Here is a 23,959-nt window from a genome sequence, read left to right as displayed (position 1 = left end):
GTTAAAAACTTAAGTTGTATTTCTAATAGACTTCAACATTTGTGTATGTGCAAATGTGTTGTGATCACAAGCAAATAACGGCACATTTCTACAAGCTGACACCATTCAACAGAGACTTTATTTCCAGTTCAGCAAATAATTTACTGCCTTCCAAAGAGTGTATTCATATATGAAGCAAAGAAATGCTACTGATGATAAGAGAATAATTAAATCTACAAAGATCAGAAACAGTCTCCAAGATCCTTCATTTGGCACAGTGAATGAGACTACATTCACTTTTCAAACAATCATTTGTAAATCAACACATAATGCATCACAGCAAGCAGCCAGATTTGTAATTTTTTTTATCAACATAGTGCATACAACATCAAATTTGATAACAATGATAGCTGTCAGTAACTATAATGGTAATGGAAAGATTGAGCATAAGCAATATAATTTACAATCAGTGCATGCTCTAAGCATAATGACATTCATGTCCTCACCTTTTTCTTACACGTCATGTCGTGTGGCGTCGGGTGATGATGCACTCGAGAAACAGCGAAGAATAAAATAAACACTGCCTTTGTAAACACTATTTCAACAACAGATGAAACACTTAGAGACATTAAATAATTTAACATTATATTTTGGCACTGAATTTTCATTATATGTATATAATGAAAATATATAACCTCCCGCCACCATGTGTAAGTGTGTGTATATATATCTGTATACGAGGCTTATATATTTATAAACCTCAGTCACTATTAAGTCAGATATTTACATTCATTTTGTGTGTGTGTGTGTGTGTGCGCGCGCGTGTGTGTATGAGAGAGAGTGTTTTACACACACGAAGAAAAAGTAAAGAAGAGAAAATCACTTTTTTTCCGGGATAAAATCAAACAATTCTTTCCCTGTACTGTAATGATGTACGAACCGCTTTAAAAATACAAGAGAAACACAGGATGTATTATGATCTCAACTTTTGATTGTTACAAATAAAGTATTGCCAAGTTCTTTAATGTTTGGCCTCATTCTGTTTTTACTAACTAGACAAATCCATTTCCCTTTACCCTTCCCCGCTCTCCAGCTCTACTCTCGCTTTTTTGTTTTTCTTTGTTGACAATTTCTTACCCTTTATAAGGCACCGGTCCTAATGATACAGGATGAAATAGGACTCACATTTGGCAGACCACCACATCAGTGCAGAAAATCAGAAGAAATCATATCCATGGTGAATAAACCAGATATTACAGTGATGGTAAAACAGAAACATAATCCAGAATTTAAAAGGGGGAGTGAGGCCTTATAATACAGAGGAATTTGTCTTCCCAAAGAATTGAATCATTCGGTGGTTTCAAGACCCTTTCTCCACTAAATGGACACTTCGTACTCCCTCGTATCCTGTCGTCAAAGTAAAAAACAGAGGACCAACTTTAATGTTGGATATGGTGTTGACATATCCTCACTGGACACTTTATTAGGTACAACTTACATTTAGCATACTTTGCTTTTAACAAGTGGTTATTTCAGTTACTGTCACCTCTCTATTAGACCAGAGCTATTTTGGTGATGCTCGGTTTTAACTTCAGCAGGTACTCTTGACCATGTCTGCTTGCCTAAATGTACTGAGTTGTGCTGCAATATGATTACCTGATTCAATACTTGTGTTATCTAGCAGCTGAACATCTGTACCTAATAAAGTGGTCGGTGAGCATGCACCTTGAATGCACAAATAAAATAGTCATTCAGTCAGATCTCTATTAAAATCAAGTGGAATAAATAATGTTAAGCAGCACCTTCCATGTACTTACCCCTGCTTCATAAAGGGGGTTGTTGAAGTCTGACTCGACTGTGATGGGACTGTAGGAGTGCGTGTGAGAAAGAGACTTCCAGAAGTGTGGCTTCCATTCTAGTCTGCAGATGCTGTGAAAGACAAAATGCAACCACCTCCATGAACTATTCAGCGCACAGGTCATTAGGAACTGAGGTGGAGAACATTTGGAAAGCAGTGTTGTAGTGTCTACACTGCAGATGTGGAAATACTTACTTTGTGTAGTACATGTAAATTCCTCCAATGAGGAGGATGACCAGGATGATTGGCAGAATTATTGCCAAAGCAATGTTCTCACTCAGGATCTGATGGGATGGCTGGAATGACTGGGAAACTGCACACCAATCAAAAGTGTTACATTAGCTTTTGGTTTGGTTATGAGCCTAAACTGTCAAACACAACAAAAATAAGGTGCTAAATCACCACATTTATATGTTATATTTATCAAATCGAAAAAATACCAGGTGCAATTGCATTTAAAATTAAAATCCCATATGTATTTGTTTTAAAGAGCATGTTTAAACGATGTATTTAAGAGAGAGAAAAACAAAACAAATTACCTTCTAACTTGTGATCATCCAATAGCTCCTCATATGCCACTTCAAAATAAGAAAGAGATAAAATATCATATTTTTAAACGTTCAGGAGCTCAATGCTATATTTTTATATAGTTGACAAAATAATTGCAGGTAACTAATAATTTATAAAGTTTGAATCTAGTCAGTTTAATCTTAATACAACATTTAAAATAAAGCTCCATAGTGGTGAGCTTCACCTTTGCAAAAGGGCGGCGGGCTGTTCCACTGAGATGGATGACCGGGAACACAGCTGATGATGACCTCACCGATAAGTTCGTAGCCCTCATAACAGAAGAATCGCAGGGTTTCTCCAGCTTGGTAGGTGTGCTTGTAAAGAGTTTGGTAACCATTGTCGGGGACTCCAGGGTTTGGACATGGGTCATATTTTACTGTTCGCGGCACATAAAACACACAGAGGACAGTCACGTACGTGCAGCTGATTCAAAACATGCAGAAATAAGCTTCATAAACAGACGAGGTCAGCTGAGTGCAGGAAGGGCACTTACAGACACACTTTGGGCTGCGGTCGCTCCATTTGGGGGTACCAGTGTCTCGTCCGTAGCAGGAGATTTGGCTGGGACCTTCCAGCTGATAACCCTGGTTACAGGAGAAACGAACCACTGTACCAACGGCAAAGCCTGTTTCGGGGCGCACGGAGCGTGCTCCGTTTACCACCTCTCCTGGGTCAGGGCACTGCTGTACTGTAGGGGGCAAAATTAGATTTATAAACTACTGGACACAAACAATATGAGGTTATTATATATGACTATGCTACAGTATATTTCTAACTAACTAGGCAGCTCATTCTCTTTCATGTGACAGTACTTTCTTTGAATATATGGCATGTTTTGGACTCAACTCGAAAGAAAAGCAGATGTAAAATGTAAAGGTGAGGTCAGAGGTCAAATGTGACGGATTTTAAATATTTAATTTTAAATATTGTCAACGTATAGAAAGTATTCAACATATACTTTCTATACGTTGACAATACACACCATATTGTAAAAATAATAGTTCCTAAGTTTTGTTAAGTTTTGCCAAGTTTTGGCAAATTTTTTTGGCCAAGTTTTGACTAATAAATGACTGAGTTGACCTTGAAGACCTTTGTGGATATAAGCCAAATTTAAATAGATTTTTAACATGATTCTACATCTTTTTAAAAAATCTGAATTCATTCAAAACCTTTCAAGCTACCATGCTCTTCATATGACTCTTCAGGTGAAAGCTTACAACCACATGTGTCAAATCATTTCTTAAAAATTATTATTATTATTATTATTATTTTTTTGAAAAAAAAAAGGAACAAAAAAAGAAAAAAGGAAATTTATTTATTTATTTTTTATTTAACCTCTAAGAAACTTCTAAGAATTACAAAATTTTGAACTTTTCCATAAAATTAGGACTACACCCTGGTAAAGATAAACGTTCTTCTAAAACCATCTACACTATTAAAAGAGCTCCAATAGTGGAAAACTGTTAGGAGAAGGGAAGAGGACTTTTAAGAACCTTCAGAGAAAATCCTGGAAATGCTCTGCGAGTGATGAACTACAAACAGTTTGCATAATCTGGGTTCTCCCTCAGAGGGCCTGGCTCTTTTTCACACTGTTCGTCTTACCCTTAACGCAGGTAGGCGGACTGCTGCTCCAGGACAGGTCCCACTGGCAGGTGATTACGTCAGAGCCGCTGATGTCATACCCCGGCTGGCACTGATAGGTCAGCACGCTGCCTCTCACGGGGGAGGAGTGGGATGAGCTGATCCAGCCAAACTCAATATTAGGAAGGGTAGGGCAGGTGTCATTAGGTTCGACCTCTTCATAACACAGACAGAGGAGCAATTCAGTGACAGAAACAAAAGCAGCTGTTTGAAATCTGTTTCCTGCTGGCAGCAGTCCTCATTCAATTCAACTCAATTCAACTCAATTCAGTTTTATTTATACAGAACCAAATCACAACAACACTCACCTCAAGGCGCTTTTAATTGTAAGGTAAAGACCCCACAATAATCCAACTAAATGACTGCTTGTGAGCAAGCACTTGGCAACAGTGGGAATAAAAAACTCCCTTTTAACAGGAAGACACCTCTGGCAGAACCAGCTCTTCACATTGACCTTCTCCATATTGTATTGTGTACTTTTACAGTCATCAATTAGTGCACTTACCACGATAATGAATGAGGAATCCCTGACTCAGGATGAAGCTGGAGTCGTCCAGATCGCTCTGAAACTGGATGGCAACCTCAGACCCACCTGAAACAACCTGGAAACGCTCTTTGGACCCCAGGTACTGGCCGATCACGTGGGACGTGAGATCACGCCCATCAAAAACGGTCAGCACATCAGTGTGACGGATATTTAAACTACGGAGTGAAGAGAAGAATAAAAGGAGAAATAAGCTTTTTTATGTGTTGTATTCTTTTTTCTAATACATATATGTTTTTTCTTGTTTGTTTGCTGCTTTATTTTTAATGCTTTAAAACAATTTTCACATGTACCATGGATACAAAGTGTAACTTGAATTAAAATATAAACATGATCATGATTAAAGACAACAGTAGAAAGCCAAGACCTGTGGGACATTCGTGACCTGAATTTGACCCCAGGATGCTGATTAAATGATTTTTCTCTAATACTCATTTAATTTATTGTCAGTTCAGTGTGCTGTGTGCTGTAACTCTATTACTTTACGGGAGAAATTAAATTAAGCACATTTACTCAACTACAATTACCGCTTTGTGTATGCCTGAGCCAACACACCAAGGTACAGTTCATATTAATGTTTCCAGTATGAAGAATAATTTGAGTTGTTCCTCATCTGAGTTAAGAGCCTAGGGAAAGAGGACGCTGTTTGCTGTATGGACTGTGAAGCCTCCTGAAGCAATTCTTTGATTTGTGATATAAGGTTTTATAAATAAATTTGATTTGATTTAATTATAAAATGGAGTCTTTCTGTCCCTGTGCTCATGTAGGTTTCCTTCAGGTACTCTGGTTTCCTCAAGCAGTTAGTTAACTGCAGTTAACAGCTAATTCTTAATGGGCCTTATATGTGGATATGAGTGTGTGTGGCTGCCTCTCTGTGCCAGCCCTGTGATTAGGGACATGTCCAGGGTGCACCCAAGCAGCAGCCTCTAAGGCTAAAAAAATAAAGTCACTGCAGAAGCTGGTTTTATTTTCGACTTCTCACCTGAGGGTGACTCCAAAATGTGAGTCATTTCCCATTGATTCCCATGTTCAAATGTTCAGCTAAACAGCATTTTGGCCTCTGTGGATAGACTACTAAAGCTTAAAGTTAGGGGCGCAGCTGCTTTGACTGACAGGTGTGCTGACACGAGCAGCTGTAGCCAATAGCTGGTGCCTTTTGGGGCATTTTTAATGAAACGCCTGTCAAACAACATATCCTGCTGCTGTACACATTATTTAAGAGTGTTTGTGCTTTAGTATCTGGTGAGTGAAATCCTAGTATTTTATTAATAAATCTGATAGTTAGCAATATTTAAAAATGTCAAAGAAATCCCCCCCTGATGTTCCTGAGATATAGTGTTTATAAGAAGCAGATGAATGGATGTCTATATTTTCTTTTACTGAAAAAAATATGTCTCGGAGACATAGTTCAACAGCATGTGGAGATTTTTATATACTGTAAATAATTAGAAGCTAATCTAGAAGTTTAAAACATCTAAGATTGAAGATACTAACCTGCCTGAGTTTGGGTGGACATTTTTAAAATATTGAATAATTAAACTCTATAGTACATAAAGCATCATGCGGTCTAATTTATTTTTAAAATGCATCCCAAATACTAAAAAGAGACACAAATTAATCACTCACATCTGGACATCCAGTTCAATGCGTTTCTCCTCGTTACCATGGATTTGCCACACACAGTCTAAGCCCTTGGAGTAGCTCTGGGGCCAATCAGGAGACAGGATGGTTCCAGAGGGCTCGGTCAACTCCCCTCCGCACAAAGCTTATGGGGCAGAACAAAGGAGAGAAACTGAGGTGAGGATGCAGACTGGGAGACAGAGAATGATTAAATTGTAGCAAGGAAAAGTAGACATTACAGAAATAAAAAGGAAATTGAGAAGACACGAAATATTAATTTGGAGAAAAGAAAAGAAATAAAATTAAACTTTAAAAAACATTTGCAGAAGCAGGCTAAGAGGCCTTAATGCAAACCGTCATTAGCTTACTTTCAGTCTTTTAAGGAATGATGGCTTTGACACTATTACCTCATTACTTCACAGCAACTACAAATGTAATACAAACAGTTCAGATATATGTCAGTAGGGAAGTGGCTACTCAGCAGCACTTCTATTTCAGTGTAAAGCTGCTTTCAGCTGCTCCCTCACTCTGGGTATCTCCACATATTTGATTTGCCAGGCACCGGATACCGCATTATTGTTTCTGACACAACCACAAAGGGATCTGTCTCCTCCCAAAATCAAAACATGCAGCGTTTTAGGCGAGTGTGTGAACTACTCCATGATGGAGTGCAGTTCTACCATTTCCCCTGTAAGAAAACGCTCAGTTTGTGCTTGAGGCTAGTGCTGGCTTCACGTAAAATGCCAGCACTAGCTTCACCAAATCCGAGGCATTAAACTGTGTTGCTGCACAGACACACGTCCAACTATAGTTATGGAGGGAGTCCAAGCTTTCGTTCAATAAATGTGATAAAAAAAAGAAGATGCAGAATGAGACTTACCATCCTTCACACACACATACAGGATGGTAAGTCTACATTTGCAAATCTAATTCAGTGAGAGAAAAACAAGGATATGAAGACCTGGACTAAACAACCATAACTTTATAACAGGCACATGGATGCCAATCTCCTGACATTTCCTATTTCACCTTTCTGGATCAATATTTATACAACCTACTTCTTGGTTTCTGTAAGCAGAAATATGACACAGCATTTGGCTTTCAGAATATGTCACGTTAACGCTTAGATAAAACTCTGGCACCTGTGTTTTCAGCCAGTCCCTGACCCGGTGAAAAATCTCTGCCAGTTTTAAATCTCAGTTTTCACAGCATGCTGGCAGATCAGCAGATGACACAGTCAATGTGGCTACACACGACATCTCAAAGCTTCAGACGCTTATCTCTGCACAACTCGCCCTAACTATCAATGAATCGAAAAACATTTTCTTACATCACGCTAAATAAGAAATAAACAAGAATAAGTAAAGTTTAGATTTTTGTTTCGAAAGATGCTTTACAGTATGAAAAGGTTTAATATTATTATACTGAAAATCAGTAAACAGTGTCAACATTACCATCTTCTCTTGCAACATGAAACCGATGAATCCTTAAACGTACCTCTGCACACAGGTTCGCTGTCATTCCAGTGAGGGTTACTGGGATCGACGCACTCAATGGTCCCTGAACCTTGTTCCATGACAAAGCCGGGAGAACAGGTGAAGGTGACGGTGGTTCCCAGCTGATACGTGATGTCACTGCTGCTGAAGTTTCCATGAGGCATGTAGGGCTCCCAGCAGTGCTCATCATCGAAAGCTTAAAAAGGACGAAGGAAAAAGTAAACCATGTGTGCACATTTAGAAAGATCACAGAGTGTTTCCTCGTCGTGGCATTTGATATTCAGGGAGCTGTTCTCCTTCTAGATAAAATTAGGCAGCCATCCTCATTTGATTTATTGGGGAACTTTTCAGTTGGTATGTCTCAAAATCTTGGCTAGAAAAAGCCCAGGTGTAAAAGGCTAAGAGTTTCAGCACTGAGCCGCTTCAAAGCCTTAAAGTAAATCCCACTGAAACGTGGGCAGACTAAGCATTCATGTGGCTCATTATGCATGTCTTTCCTGAATTATCAATAATTAACAAGGGAAAGGCTTTACTGAGATTTAACAAAATCTCCAAGAATCCATTTGCATGATTTCTGGCTTTTTTCTCAGGCACAATGCTGACCCGTGTACCATATATTTCACAGAAATTGGGTCAGAAGGATGCTCTACTCTGCTACCATCTTTTTGTTTTGCTGAACCTGGGAAATACCTAATGTAAGCAAAAAGGATGCAGGCTCTCTCTGCTCACCCTCATATCGCAGCGCCAGCAGCAAAGGGATGGAAGAAGAATCAGCTGTGAGCTCCAGGTACAGTGTGGAGCTCTCGCTCAGCAACCCACGTTCTGGGACGTCATCCATATCTGAGTCAAAAAGCGTCGGAGCCAGGGAACTGTTTCCACTGCGCACAATTAACCTGAAAGCAACGAGCCACAAAGATGCCACAAAGGTTAGCAGAAACGCTTTAAGGAAAGCAGGAATGTGCACAGGCTGAAGGAGGCTGAACAAGTCTTTTGCTTTGGCTACTTTTTTATTGCAAAGTGAAAGTGCGTTGTGAGAGACTTTGCCTAGTATTTTGAGAGATTTTAAAAATTATCTCTAAACATATAAATCTTCTCTCACAATGCAAGCACATGCACATTAGTACGCCTGGTGACTGAACTGCTGTCTATCTCTGTGTTAGCCCTGTGATCGACTGTCGACCTCTCCATGGCGCCCTGCCACTCGCTCTATGACAGCTAACCCCCTGTGACCCTGAATTGGATAGAAAAACGGATGGATTGATGGATGGAGAGATGGATGGATGAATGACCTTCAGAGAACAAGCGTAGGCAAAATAAAAGGGAAAATAGCAAATTTCTAAAAAGTTTTTTTTTATTATTATTATTGTATGAATCTGGGAGCTTTATCTATGACTTAAAATAGCAACTGAATATTAAAGTGAACCTGCTGATCTTATTTTCTGCCACACACATACTGTTACAGTGCCGGATGCTCATATTAAACAGGGCCAAAGTTTCAAATAATGATACCAGTGAATGCAAAATGAATCCTCATGATTCCAAAGCTCAGGCTTTAGACTGCATAAAACATTGGTTTCCAGTGTTTCTTTGATACTCTATATGGTAATCTCAAGCAAAGTTGGATTTTGTTTGCAGAAGCATGAAGAGAGACAAACAAATCAAGAGAAAGTGGGCTTTTACAGAGACAGCAGCTAAAATGGCTCGTTTCAAACAGAGGACGAGCTTAAAGGCTACACAAATGGCCAGCGTAAGATAAACAATAAGGAGTGTTTGTAGCTATGAGAAAGCCAGTATAATTGAATCCTCGAAAAAAATATGAAGCTGGATACACAGCACAGTTGGTAGTTTACTCCTACAATTCATATTGGAGAAAAACAAATACTAAACACAAAAATGTAAAAAGAAAAACTTGTTATCAGTGTTGTACTCAGTGATCTTTTTAAATCAGAGGGCATTCTCCATGTAATACTCTGCGATATGTGAAGTGGTTAAAACGCAGGCTTACTTATCATCATCTTCATCCAGTGCAATTCTCTCAAAGTGTAGGTGGAGTCTGTGTCCCTCTTTGGCTTCTATTAACCAGTGACAGCTCAGATTATTTCCATTGCTGTGGTTGCTTACTGATGGAGGCGGTGGGGACAGTATCCGTCCCACAGTCGCATTACGAATCCACCCCCCGCAAGACACGGCTGAGAGAAAATGAAATCCATTTAAATGAACTCAAAGCTGACCAGGTTTAAACCAACAGAGTTAGCAAAGAAGATGAAGCAGTGGGAAATTTAAAAGAAGTCTGAGTCAGTTCACTAACCAACACACTGAGGCTCAGGAGTGCTCCAGCGTGGCTGCGTCATATTAACACAGGTCGCCACCTCATGCCCGCGGACTTGAAAACCTGGATCACAGTGGAAGTGTGCCTGACCTCCAGGATGGATGTCTGTCACTGTCACTCCACCGCCCTCAGGAGACATTGGGAATGGGCAGGACAGCAGGAAGGCTGTTGATGAAGGTTAACAGTTAAACTCTTTAGGGGTCGCCACAGCAGTTCCTCTTCCTCCATCTCACCCTATCCCTAGCATCCTACTCTGTCACACCAACTGTCTGCATGTCCTCCTCCACTACATCAAATCTTCCACGTGATCTTCCTCTTTTCCTCCTCCCTCGCAGTTCCATCTTAATCTCCATCATCTTTGTCCAATAATAATAATGTATACTTTATTGATACCCGTGGGGAAATTACTTGTTTTTCTCTGCATTTGACCCATTCACTCAGTGAAGTAGTGGGCAGCCACTAAGCAGGGGAGCAGTGTGTAGGGACAGTACCTCCCTGAGGGGTGCCTCAGGGTAGCCGTTCAGTGGATTCGAACACCCGACCTTCCGATTATGGGGCAACCACTCTATCTACTGAGCTATCCCTACCCTACCAATCTATCCACTATCTGTCCATTGCGTATGTCCAAACCAGTTAGCTAAACATGTAATGCAGATCTTTTTCCTCTATACTCTCTACTTTATTCTTTTACTTCTACTGTATACGCTCTGCACATCTCTTATTCATAATTTTCTTCTGCCATTTACTCCAAACACATTCTAATAAGTCGTCTATCAGGTGGTGATCTTTAAGTCCTCAGATATCTGTTATGCTATCATCATCACGTAGCAGAATAGAAACAGAAACAGACAGAGATGTCCAAGGTTGCACGACTGAGCAGGTGGCTGTCTCGTCACCTGCACAATTATCAGCTATCATCACTGGTGTTGCTTTTAACAAGATGCCACTGACACTTGTTATTCACCTTGAATCTTTTCATTCATTTTAATCAAAAGCGTAAAGCTCAGAGTTTCCTGGCTAAACAAGGCAGGCTTTAGAGAATAAGCGATGCACATGAAAATGTGCAGGTGAGACATTCTCACTTTAAAACTCAAAGAACAGTGACTAAATTAAAACCTGCAAATTAAAGTGAGAGAAACATCTACCACGCTTCTGTGGTTTCACTGTGTATTTATGAAGCTTTTTATTCCAGCCACATAACACTTTACCACATTAATGTTACTAAATAAAGGTAGATAGAAAGAAATAAAAATGTTCTGCTTATCTTATGAAAGAGGTTGAGTTACCTTGATAGTGGAGGCTGAACATGCCATGGTTGGTCTGACGCAGACTGCGATAGTGGATGTAAACCTGATTGGTTGTACTACGAATCACCTGACCCTGTTTCATCAGGGTCTCATTGGCTAACAGCTCTGGTCCTGATCTGCCATATCCCATGATTGTTAGAGACTCATCCTTGGAAAGGTTAGCCTTTCTCACCTGGGGGAAAAAAGAGGACACCTCTTTTGTCTGCTGTCGTTATATAAACTTTCCTGGTAGCTTAGCAGCTCATGAAGTGAATCTGCTGACATACTATACAACCTAAACTAACTCACGATTGTCTGTACAATGTTTGCAAATGCTGCACTTACAAAAAGAAAAGCTGAGTCATGGAGTCTAAATTAAACGTAACAAACACTTTCTGACAAATTTATCAACAGCAGCATGTTGGGCTTTTGTTACAATAAACTGCTTAAAAATAGCTGGTTAAGATGTTTATGAATTTTAATGCACATTACCTGAATTTCCACGCCGTAACCTGCGTACACAGTAATGCTGTAGGTGCACTCCAAGGGGGAATAAGATGAAGATGTTGTGGGATCTGGAGACTCAACAACATCCTCCATGGCTAATAAAGTAGCGTTGCATTGAACTGTAAAACAAGAGGGACAGAGCAGGTGAAGAAGTAGGAAAAGTCTATGATTCAGAAAAGCTGTAGCAAACTTATATACAGGTTTTATACTATCTGCATTTTCTTTCTCAACTGGTATCTTCACAGCTAGTGAAAGCATTCTTTGATCATGACTTATTGTCAGTATCCCAGAGGATGCAGTGTGTGTCGACTGATCAGCCTGATACAGTCTAGATGCGAACTTGTTGCACTCCAGTAACCTGCGTTTTGGAGGAGAACTTCTAGGAGTGACTTCTCTAAGTGAAAATGAGAGAAGTTCCAGCATCTTAAGATCTTTTATCAAACTGCAACTCTGATGCCTGAAATGAGCAGCGATGTGGTTATCAATAAAATTTTAAATGTATGCAGAGACCAACGGGATTGCTTAGTTTATAAATGTGGTGCTGGGTGTTTATGATTGCAAGGGTCTGCTTTAATGAAAATTAAATTTCTAATTTGGTAAAAGGTGATTACAAAAACACTTTAATCCCACACAAAGGGAAAATACTCCTCTTCTTAAGATGTAAAATGTGAGTCTGAAAGTAGGCGAAATGGATGATAAGGTGGTGCAAGTTATCAGCAACAGTACATCAGCTGGTTTAGTAAATATTAACTGACATTAATAACAAATGCAGTGAAGCACTGGCTTGGGCGACACATAATATGCTGGTTTCCCTTGGCTTAAATTATTTTATTGACTGACAAAAACCGCTGCTACGCATCAGTAAAATCAAATTACTGATGACCACTTACACAGAAATGATCTCTGGGGAGGAAACAGGCTTCACAATTTATTTGGCAAAGACTGAACAGAAACAAAGAAGGGGTTGCTCGCTGGGTAAAGGACTATAAAAACCCCACTAAAAAGATGGCATGTGGTTTTTGGCACCTTGTTTAATGCAGCCATCCTTATGTAGCCTCATACTTAATGTAATGTGATTCTCAACTCTTAGCAAGAAAGCGACGGTTTTGGGAAGGTCACTTCTGAAATACATGCGTTACAAATTACTAGTTTAAAGTGCAAATAGTAGTGAAACATTTAAAAATGAATCTAATTATTACAGTGACTTATTTAATTTAGTTACTCTTTGATTACTTTTCTGACAAATGTTTCGAACTGAGCAGGAAAGTTGTAGGCGGCAGCTGAAGCCCACTAAAAGGTATTCCCGTCGGACTATACAGCAACCTGATTTGTCGACTGTTTGCAGGGATGGCATACTCAGGTTAATTACAGCTGTGCACATTCAAATGGAGCCCCTTTTGAATGTAATCATATATTTTTCTTAGTAACATTTATTCTAAAACTGAAACATCTCCAATTACTCGCCAACACCAGAAAGCAAATAAGCCCATTACCCAGAAAGCTCAAATGTGCGATAATGTTGCAATAAGCAATGAACATGTTTGACACCTTTGCCAGGCTCCTCGAGAGATGTTTGACAGAAGGCTGAAATCCCAATTAACACTAAAGACGCAATAAAACCCAGAGAGGAAGCAGGTGACAAACACACTCTCTCTTTGTGTCTTTCACACACACAAAAACACACACGTCTCACAGATTGTTCATCTTCTGTGACATTTCTCTTCCCACATATGGTGTAAATCAGCTGACCTCCCTCCTTCAGCTCAATCAAATTTCCAAACTCTTGTTTGTGCTGTTGCTGTATGAATCTCATCCATCTCCAATAAGAGTCTCACGGGCACCGGAGCCCACAGAAGTGCATTTCTGACTATCATTTGCACAGGATGTTGGTGCACTCTTCACCATCCTGTATCAGCATGCTTGCCATGAGACAACGATTTCTTACAGGTGCTGTTACCAGTATTTCAAGGTTCACGGTTGCTTTTTTCAGTTATTTCCATGCTCACCAATTACTTTTTATTGCATTTATTTATTTTTTGCATCAACAATGAGAAGATAAACAGTAGAATTAGACTTCATTATTAACATTAGTCTGGTTACAGTGAACACAGTCAACACCAATAACCTCCTTCCAGATGCAAGTCCCCTTTGTATACTATAAAGTACTTTGTACCGACGTAAACATTTAGAGGTTTTTTTCAGTGTAATTAAACTGACTTGCTAAGCATAAACTGTTTTTGTGGAGTTATTAAACAAAACTAAAATTAAAATGTTAAGCTACTTTCAGCTGCTCCCTTATTCACAAGGGTTCACCATAGAGAGCAGATATTTGGCAGATTTTTACATCAGCTGCCTTTCCTGATACAGCCCAAAGGACTTGTGACTCCTAAGCATCAAACTGTGGCTCTTTCACTTTTCAGGCAACTGTGTAAACCACTAAGGAGCTACTAAGTTTATTTTGCGTGTAAGTCTCAATGAGGCTTGTCTGGGAAGTTCCCTGCGAGCCGCAAAAAAAGAATGGAAATCAGCTAAAATATCATGTATGCTCCTTCACACTGAGTTGCTCTATGTTTGCTACATTACGCTTACAGTTTATTTGCTCAGGCTGAGTGTTATTTGCCTTCGTGTCAGAATAGAGAAGCTGTGACACTGTGAGTGTGGAGGGTCACTGAGGTGGGCACTATCCCTGCGATGGCACAAACAGGAGTGTGTGTTAAATGTTTATCATATCATCTAATGCATGCCAAAAGTGAGTAACTAAACAATTTAAATACCAAAAAATGACTTATTTAATTTGCAGTGTGCAGGTTTCACATCTTATTTTTTTTCAAAGAATCACAGATCCAGTCAAAAAAGGTCTCTGTTATCCTTTGGGAATGACATAATTATAATAAATATTACATGAGCTTTAAAAATGTTTTTTTGAGAAGGGGCACTTCCTGGATTCAAACCATTTCTATTTGAGGTGCTTAAATAAAAAAAAAAAAGTCAAGGCACTCCCTGCGCAAAATAAAGCTAAATTTAAGCCTAAATCTACCTTCCTTACTTCAAAATAAAGGCATTTTGATTTTATTTTTAAACCTGAGTGCCTTTTTACAATATTCAAGCTTATTTTTTATAAGTTTGAATCATCAGTGTACATCAAAGAAGGAGCTAAGTGGAGGAAAATCTTTGTCCAGGATTCAATTAGGAACAGGCTAAGAGCATCTCTCCAGATTTTGAGACAGAGGATGAACAGCCTGTTTATCCAGCTTTTCTTCACTGTCATTCATTCCTATACTAACCATCAGATACAAAGATACACAAGCCCTTGGAAGGCATATTATTGATAGATCTGGCTAAAAAACCCCATCTGAAAACAATCTGGGCTGGTAAACCAATCTGTTTTTGCTTTGCTTTGGGATTACTGAAGAGCGACAGAGACAACAGGTGGTCCCACTCTCAACATCAAACAGGTAAGTAGGAGTACACTTCATCAGCCTCTTCTTCATCAAGTATTCAGTGTATACACTCATTCCTTTGTGTCACGAATCCTGAAATGTAGAAACAAAGGAAGCACAGTATTGCTGCAGGAATTAGACCAGAAACATGCACAGATGTCTGCACTGACTGCACTTCTATTGTTACTGAAAATGGAAAAATATTCTCTCTTTAGCACTAAGCTAAAATTCCTTATATATAAAAAAATCTGTGGATCTGAATATGTGTCATAGCATTACTTTACATTATTATTAGTTAAATGCAAAAGTTTAAGCATGAACATTGAGTCACTAAAGACTGTTTAAAAAAAACAAAAAGTATATTTACATTTACCTTGTGTGGCAAAATCTTCTTGAAAGTGAAGCAGGGAAGTTGAAGTTGTGATTGGATTCAGTAGAAACTTGCAGTTGCTGTGGATCATCACATCGCAAAACAAACAAGACTCAGGGGAGGAAAGATGGGAAAACACAATTACCTGGCATGTGCATTGTGGTTATGGTGGTTGTGGTAATCAGAGTGGTAGTTGTCTCCTCCTCTATGGGTAGCGGGGACATGGTATTCCTCGATCCTGTTTGGCTAGCAGCTGAAGAGGAGCTTAAAGCTGTTGTCAGCAGCCCTGGTGACATGGCAGTGGCTGTTGACTCAGTCTGCCCCATCCCGGGTGCAGCCTGAGTCGGATTGGTGGTGGTACCTGCAGAGTCCAAGAGTTTGATTAAATGTGTGTCATTTCCAATGTACAATTACTATAGCTGCATTAATTAAACTATATAAAGAGCATTATTAGTGTACCTGTGTCTGCAGAAGCACGTCCCAAGTATTCCTTACTCTGCAGGGCAGCATGGATCATGTCGCCCAGTGGGTAGGAGTCCGGGGGGGATGTTGGTGGTGTATCAGGCTCAGGAGTCATAAAGCTCATCCCTGGAAGAGGCACACAGTTAGTTTTTGTTGTTGTTGTTGTTGCTGCTGCTATTTACAGCAAAAGGGAGAAAAGACATTATTTTTCCTAAATATGCAAGAAATAAAATATCTCAGTCCACCATGTGTCTGCTGTAACAACACACATTTAAGACCACATACACACACAAACACGCACATAGACTGTTACCTGAAACTAGGTGGATCACTGTGACAGACAGCGTCACAAGGCGAGTGAACCCCATGGTTATGGATGACCTGGGAAGGTTAAAATGAACGGATCGATTAGTAAACTGTCATGTGATCATGTAATTAGGCGGCTGCATTTTGTAGGTTACTGTAATGATTATTAATAGCTTATGATGGCTGCAGGAGGCTTAATCCGCAGGAGTGGTAATGAATAACAAATTGTTAATCACAGCAAATTCGGTCGCAATTCAGCACATGTTTACATCACAGGCCACTCGGATCGGAACATCACCGCGATACCGTAAAATCTCATCTCAAAAGCCATTTCGTTTTATAAAGCGTAGAAGCGTAAATGTCTATTTATTAAAGGCTGTTGTTACAGGTGTTGATGTGGAGAAGAAATGAACCAGGTAGGCCCACACGTCGCACAAGGTATAAGGTTAAATATTCAGCCTTCCCTCTGCATTTTCTCATTCAAATCTGCAACAACATGCCGAAAATGCGCTATTCCAAAAAAGCGAGCGAGCCTGTGATCGCTGCTTGTCCAATTTGAACATGATACCTGTTCACTGCAATGTGTGAAAAAAAGAGGAAAAAAGAAAAAAAAAATAACCTCCTCTTGCTATTCGAGGCGTTTCCTTCGGTGAAAATGCCAGCTTGGTTTGTGACAAAATGATGGGGCTCTGCGAGGCAGCTTCTCTCGCACCTCCCTCGGCCCTCTTTTGTGCGGAGGACGATTTTTGACACCAGTCATCGCTACCGTGAGACCAGCAACCATCTCAGCAGCGCTTAAACGTGCCTACCACTTACCTTTGTCTTCCAGGCGGCGTTTAAGTATTCTTTATCCTGGCAAGTATCCTGTTGCTTTAGGCCGAAATACGGCGGGCTTTGCGCTGGTGAGAAGCCCCTGGCTGGTTACCGTGTGGTTGACGCATTCGGCTATGATGTGAGGGCATTTGCGTTGAAGCGCCAGGTACACCCTAGCGGCGAAATGCTGTAACTGCAGAGCGCCGCGAAGCTCCTCACCACATTTTGTCTGTCAGCGGTGGAGGAGCTGTCCACCGACGCGGTGCTGAAGTGCGTCCCGACACAGCGCTGCGTTGTAGCCTTTATCAAGGTAATCTCACAGGGACGGGAAAAGCGGCACGGTAAATAGTGTATGTTTATTCATTTAAAGGCCTGCATGTGTCGTACCGTGTGCATGGCGAACATTTTCAGCCGCCGATTCTTGGAATGGGTGGATGTTTGCTCCAACATGGAACACGGGCAGTAAACAAGCCAGCCGAGCTGTGGGGGCTGGTGCAGAGCAAAAAACCAAAAACCAAAAAAACCAAAACCCAAAAATGTATGCTGAAGCATGCGCAAGATAATCACCCACAAATCATGAAACACATTTATGGTGTGTGTCTGTGCTGCAGCACGGGGTGCTTCCACTACATGTGAGGGCTAAACGAATGTGCAGAAATATGACCAAACCCCGACACTTTGTTTACTGAATCTTCTAAAGACACACACACACACACACACACACACACACACACACACACACACACACACACACACACACACGTATATACCCCAAAAGCCAAGTGCAACAGTTGCACTAGTCATGCAATACTAATATTTTAACTAATAGATAAATATTGAAACATAACATAAAAATGTTTCAAAAGTTCTGTGAATTCAAAGTATATGCTAAACTTTGTAGTCACAAGACCTTAAAGTGCCTACAGCCTGCAGTGAAATCCACAGCTAGTTTGGGTCACAGATCAGGTCTTATGTAACACCATGTCAGCCTCCAACTTAAAAAAAAGGGGGTGGGTAAGTGACCCAGTGATCCAAAGCTACATGTCCACTCTCAAGTCCACTCTGACATCGACCTCAATCCCCATGGCGCTGAACGGGGATTACGATAAAGAAAATAGGTTGGGCAAGGACGGTCTTTTGTTTGCAAAACAAGCAAAACAGAACTGTGGGAAAAATCTTCTTGTTGTTTTGTTCCATAAATTAAAAAAAAATACACGAATCCACTTTAATTAAAAACATAACCATGCAAAAAGTGCAAGTGTGATGGCATCTGTAAAACTCCTTATATTCATAAAAGAAGTAAAGTAGCAATAGAACTTTGCCAAATGACACATGCTGTATTATCTCTCAGTCTGTTTCTATTTTATTATTTCAGTGTCTCCCAAAATTAAAGGATGCACTGGTCAATGAACACGCTTCCCTTGACTCCGTATATGGAGCTGGGTGTACACTCACTGAGCGGCCTTCTGTGGACTCTACTGCTTTTGTTTCTTTGGCACTGTTATCGGATGGGCTCCGATCTGCCAATCCCAGGCCATGCGCATGCTGGAAAGCTCAAGTCAAGCTCAAGGAGGTCCATGATGTCCCGTAGCGGTAGCTGTATTGGAACAAAGTGCAGTGCACGATCCAAGCTGTCCAGGAGCGATCAAATTAGTCCCTTTATTTCCATGGAAACAGTGGAAGACGATGAGCAGGGACAGGGCTACCTCACCCCAGTGCTGAGTCATGCCTTGTTCCCTGCCCAGGCATCTGCAGAAGCCAAGAAGTTGTACACAGCCCTGCAGCAGTATGCCAAACGCTACAGTTGGGTGGGCATGGGCCGCATTCATAAGGGCCTCCGCGAGCAGGTATGCTTCCAAGTGGACTGCAAGAGTTGTTCCACAATGGTTTAAGATTTACAGCTGCATTCTTGAAGCCAAAAAAACCAAAAGAAAACTCTGCCAAGAAATAATCACAGCTTTTTCATTTGTCTCACTTTAGGTCAGACTGAATGATCACTCTGCTATACAGAAGCCTCATCTCTTCTTTCTGCCAGATGTTCCAAGTGTGCCTTTCTTCCCACGTGACGCTCATCGACATGACATTGAAGTCTTGGAAGCCAACTACCCTGCAATCTTGGCTGAATTCCAGGCTGTTTACCAGAAGGGCATTGACTCAAAATTAGGCTGGACCTGTGTAGGACCAAAGGTATGCAATAAAATCCTTCAGGCCAACTGGGAGAAAGTGATATAATGCACCATCCAAAAATAATTATCTGTCATTCAAAATACCATGGAAAGAACTTGGCAAGTCCTGGAAATCTACTACACTTCCTGAGATATATTTTAGTATGATGGCATTTTTCTGATTATTCATTATTTTTTCACTGTTTTTTTCTTTTTTTTGGCTCATAATGTACAGTTGTGGTCTCTAGTTTACTCTCATCAAAGACATGAATGCCATGTTAATTTGGGACATTTAATGATTTATCTGAACTGTCCTTTTTCCAGGGTGCCATGTTTGTACAGCACACATGTTTAATGACTAAAAAAAACAAGAACTGGGTGCACAAGTTTGAATTTATTTTGGATCTTCTCTAATCCACAGCATAAAAAGTATGCTGACAGCCTCAGAGTAAAAGTGAAATTTGTTTAAATCAAGTTGCACATCAGTGCTTTTGATAGCCATTAACAAGCTTCTGACAAAATTCTGGCCAGATATTTGTCTATTCGTCTTGGTAGAATTGGTAGAGTAAATTTAAACAGTTTTCTCTGGCTTGGAACCAGTTTTGTGACTAAATTTCAGTCGAGTTCAAAGGTGTTGATTTTGGAGCAGGGACTTCTTTCTAGCTTGGCACCCTCTCAGTTCATGGCAATGTAAAACTGGCTTCATCTCATCTGAGGGTGGCAGTTTGTGTCTACTTGGCAAAGTGGTGACACATCTGCATAACTATTGTTCTGAGTATTGGTCAGTCAAGCTGTAGCTGGTTATTATCACCAATGAGAAGTTAATAGACCTGGACCTTGTCATGTTAAAGGGGATTACAGAAGCTTCAGCACCACTTATTAAAATATTAAAGTGTGTACTTGTATATATTTGAGCCCGTATGCATACTTTTGTGTGGATTAGATAAAATCCAAAGTAAATTGAAATGTGTGGACCCAGTTCTTGTTTTCTAAAGCAATTAAAGATGTGTGCTGTAAAATCATCCCACCCTGGAAAAAGAACAGTTCCAAGAAATCATTAAAATCCCCAAATTACTGACTTCATGCCCACGATGAGTGGATGTAAGCTTGTGATCGGAACTGTTAGAAAAAAAAAGATCTGTATCAAATGTTAAACATGGACTTTTATCTTTTTCAGGGCCAAGCTGTGTTTCCTTTGTACAGCGCTGGTGTCTCTGTGGCAGGAAACTGCCGTGCCTGTCCCTGCACCTACCGGACACTTCTGTCTTTACGTACTTTTATAAACAGCAACTCATTGGGATCAGCAGGATTTTGGCTGCTGGGCCCTGGAGCAACTTTGGGAAGCACATATGGACCCACTAATACACGCCTGCGTTGTCATCTTGGTATGTAATGGACTTATAGTTATTGTGGATAATGGAATTTGTTTATTCTGTTGTAACTATCCACACTACACTAATACATGGATTTATCCTCGTCAACCTAATGACCTGTTTTTATGATATTTACATCAAAGTACACACACACACACACACACACACACACACACACACACACACACACACACACACACACACACACACACACACAAACACACACACACACGCACACTGGTTTATCACCTGTAGGACTTGACTTCAGGGTAATGCAGGAACTACCTCAAGTTATGTAAATTATTAGTTCATTATGCATAATGCACTGTGCGAGCAAAAACAAAGCAGTATTATTGGATTTAAGATTTAAAGGTGGAACTGTTTGGGTGCACATAATAAATTGTTGTCAGACTTCGCTGCACTATAGAGAAATAGAAGAAAAAACAGATTAAATACTAAACCATTGCATAATGTGATACTTCTCTGGTCAGGGTTGAGGTTCAGTTCCCTCTCGTCATTTTTGTAATGTGATCCATCTGGCTATAATCCTCGCTGCTTTAAATAAAAACAGGGTTGGAAGCCATGCCCTTTTAAGTAAAGGGGAAAGCATAATGCTGTGTTTTTAAAACCAAAGCTGAAAGACAGACGTCGCTGTTGTAGGTCTGCAGACTCCACCCCTGTGCGAGCTGGTGGTGGGAGGGGAGCCTCAGTGCTGGTCAGAAGGACACTGCCTCCTGGTTGATGACTCCTTCCTTCACACTGTCTCCCACAAGGGTCAGTGAGTCACAAATGGCTTTGACAAATGAATTAATTTGTGATCACAACAGGTATCTTGGGAAAACTTTTTAGCTTATTGCATTTATTAATTAACATATGACCAAATGTTAAGATGTAAAATGTGGTGGGTAATTAAAAAAAAAAAAGATTCCTGATCAATTTTCATGAATTGTTTTAGATAAGTATAAACAGCTATTACATTTTTTAAATGCTAAAACTATATCTCTGTCTCCTTTGAAAGGCCCTCCAGATTCTAGACCCAGCGTCATTTTGAGCGTGGACCTTTGGCATCCAAATGTGGCTGCAGCAGAGAGACAAGCCCTGGACTTCATGTTCAGCCCTGACCTCTAAAATGTTTTTGTTTATCTGTGTACTTGTATACAACATGAAGAGATGCCTTACATTAGACCTGGTAGTCCTGGGACATGCATCTCATTCCAGTAAATTAACCGCTGTGTGAATCTGCCCCAAGAATTACACAAGCCATTAGCCATGCTTTCAAGTGCTGTTGGATTTAGGGTCTACACCGAGATTTACCACATGAATGCATTACATTGTTGTTATAGGCTGGATGCTAGGCCACAAACTAAGCATCACTTGAAAGCACAAAGAGCAGATCCAGCGTTAGCAACCTGGCATCATAACTTTATGCATGTGAAAACTACTGGAGTTTATTTTCAACTGTTGATGCATGTGCAGATATGCTATGGGAATGATTCAACCAGAAAAACTGTGAAAAAAAAGATAAATATTACAATTGTAATATAAAATGATTTTTATTTTCCAAAACTATTGCCAAAAATATTTTGACTAATATATACTGTGGTTCTTTCTTTCCTTACATACAGTCCTCTGTGTATGCTTGTATATTTCTATCTAGAAGTGCTTTCCTATAGTTTTGTTTATAACTGATTGCCATGCAGTGGTTTACATATTATACAACATATAGTACTGTGCAAAAGTCTTGATCCATCTGTCAGTTCTTTATATTTTACTAGGAAAATGGGACGAAGGTGCAGTGATTTATTGAAACATATAAGAACACACATGATAATTCAGTACATAAGGAATTGTAAAAAAATAGAAAATACAAAATAGAATTGTAAAATTATAATAAGCTTAAAATTCAATACTTAATATAAACATGTTTATTCTTTGTAATAATAATAATAATAATAATAATAATAATAATAATAATGATGATGATGATGTTGTGTGGCTCACAAACGTTTGCACAGTCCTATATGAGGCTTTTGTCAATGCTGTTTGGAAATCAAAAACCAAATAAATGATCAAACCATTATTGTCTTGCTATATATAATCAGTCGGTACCAAGGGGCCCAAATATCATCTGGATGGACGGATGTACAGATGGCAGTATGCGTCTATGCTTTTATGCTGTTTACAAAATTCTGACCCACTATCTTAATGTCACACTGGAAACTGAGACTCATCAGGGAACATTTTTCCTGCACAATGTAGTCTCAGTTCCCTTTTTTCAGCTGACAGGAGTAAGACTTACTGTGGTCTTCTGCAGCTGTTGCTTTACGATTCCATGTTATGCATTCAGAGATGCTCTTTTGCATACCTTGGCTATAAGAAGTGGTTATTTAAGTCACCGTTGTCTTCCTTTAAGGAGTCTGACCATTCTCTTGTGACCTCTGCCATTTTCAGCTGGAGAACTGCCGCTCACTGGATATTTTCTCTTTTTTGGTCCATTGTCTGCAAACCTTAGACATGTTTAGGTGGGAAAATCTCAGTGGATCAGCAGTTTCTGAAATACCGCATTTGACACTAACAACCTGGCCACGGTGTAAGTTCTTCATGACAGTTTCTACATGCCTAAATGCAATAAGTTGCTGCATTGAACATTTGAATATTCTTATGTGTATATATTTCAAAACTTAATTATTTAGGTGAAAATAATTATTTAGGGACATGGGTAAGTTTATAGTCTAAAAAAAGGTATGCAGTCTAAAACACATCACACAAACACTTTAATGAATGTGTCTTTTAATTCAATCATCATACTGAAACACATTCCCAATCATTTAGGTCATTTAGCCCTTTTTTGCTTCCTTTTTTTAGTCGGTAGATAAGAATTAGTGTGCCGATTTTGTCTTATCTGCCATCTGTTCCTGTGAGGGTCCCATGATGGGGATTACACTGACTGAACTAATCCATCCCAAAGAGACAGATTATTCCCGAGACTGTTTAAATGCAGTTGTATGGGAATGATTCATTCAGCAGGGGACATTTACTGGGAAGAAATAATGAAGCTTTCACAGTCATTAGCAAATAGTATAACAATTTAAAAGCGAGTAAAAGAAGATTTTTTTTCAAAATGAAGAGATATGAAGTAAAAAAAAAAAAATAATAAAAATAATAATATTAATTAAACTTTATTAGTAAATATTTAAAAA

At 39.7% G+C, this 23,959-nt stretch overlaps 2 protein-coding genes across 6 annotated transcripts; one reads left to right on the top strand and one right to left on the bottom strand.

Annotated features, from left to right (window-relative positions):
* Positions 1-99: 99 nt before the first annotated feature.
* sez6l2 (seizure related 6 homolog (mouse)-like 2) lies at positions 100-17,353 on the bottom strand. Of its 3 annotated transcripts, none has more exons than XM_084926294.1 (19): positions 17,225-17,353; positions 16,416-16,483; positions 16,100-16,228; positions 15,786-16,001; positions 11,816-11,949; positions 11,324-11,516; positions 10,017-10,202; positions 9,714-9,897; positions 8,438-8,601; positions 7,710-7,904; positions 6,219-6,357; positions 4,554-4,750; positions 4,010-4,204; positions 2,901-3,095; positions 2,592-2,783; positions 2,377-2,415; positions 2,033-2,150; positions 1,797-1,908; positions 100-1,386 (listed from the first exon to the last, which is right to left on the bottom strand). In XM_084926294.1, exons 2-19 carry the CDS (start codon positions 16,468-16,470, stop codon positions 1,357-1,359), a joined length of 2,673 nt encoding a protein of 890 aa, XP_084782420.1. In that variant the 5' UTR covers positions 16,471-16,483; positions 17,225-17,353; the 3' UTR covers positions 100-1,356. The 3 variants fall into 3 exon arrangements, with proteins under 3 accessions (XP_084782420.1, XP_084782418.1, XP_084782419.1); XM_084926292.1 differs by having other exon boundaries at positions 2,377-2,419; positions 2,593-2,783; XM_084926293.1 differs by lacking the exon at positions 17,225-17,353 and adding an exon at positions 16,977-17,001 and having other exon boundaries at positions 2,377-2,419; positions 2,593-2,783.
* Positions 17,354-17,443: 90 nt separating this feature from the next.
* On the top strand, positions 17,444-22,837 carry asphd1 (aspartate beta-hydroxylase domain containing 1). Of its 3 annotated transcripts, none has more exons than XM_084926295.1 (6): positions 17,444-17,531; positions 18,597-19,068; positions 19,202-19,408; positions 20,564-20,771; positions 21,420-21,533; positions 21,778-22,837. In XM_084926295.1, the coding sequence occupies exons 2-6, from the start codon at positions 18,616-18,618 to the stop codon at positions 21,885-21,887; spliced, it is 1,092 nt and encodes a 363-aa protein (XP_084782421.1). In that variant the 5' UTR covers positions 17,444-17,531; positions 18,597-18,615; the 3' UTR covers positions 21,888-22,837. The 3 variants fall into 3 exon arrangements, with proteins under 3 accessions (XP_084782421.1, XP_084782422.1, XP_084782423.1); XM_084926296.1 differs by having other exon boundaries at positions 17,473-17,562; XM_084926297.1 differs by having other exon boundaries at positions 17,483-17,571.
* The last annotated feature ends 1,122 nt before the right edge of the window (positions 22,838-23,959 follow it).

This window comes from Perissodus microlepis, chromosome 4 (genome assembly GCF_051167445.1).
Source record: "Perissodus microlepis isolate ML-2025 ecotype Zambia chromosome 4, ASM5116744v1, whole genome shotgun sequence".
Taxonomy (NCBI): domain Eukaryota; kingdom Metazoa; phylum Chordata; class Actinopteri; order Cichliformes; family Cichlidae; genus Perissodus; species Perissodus microlepis.
This window is presented reverse-complemented; position numbering and strand designations above follow the sequence as displayed.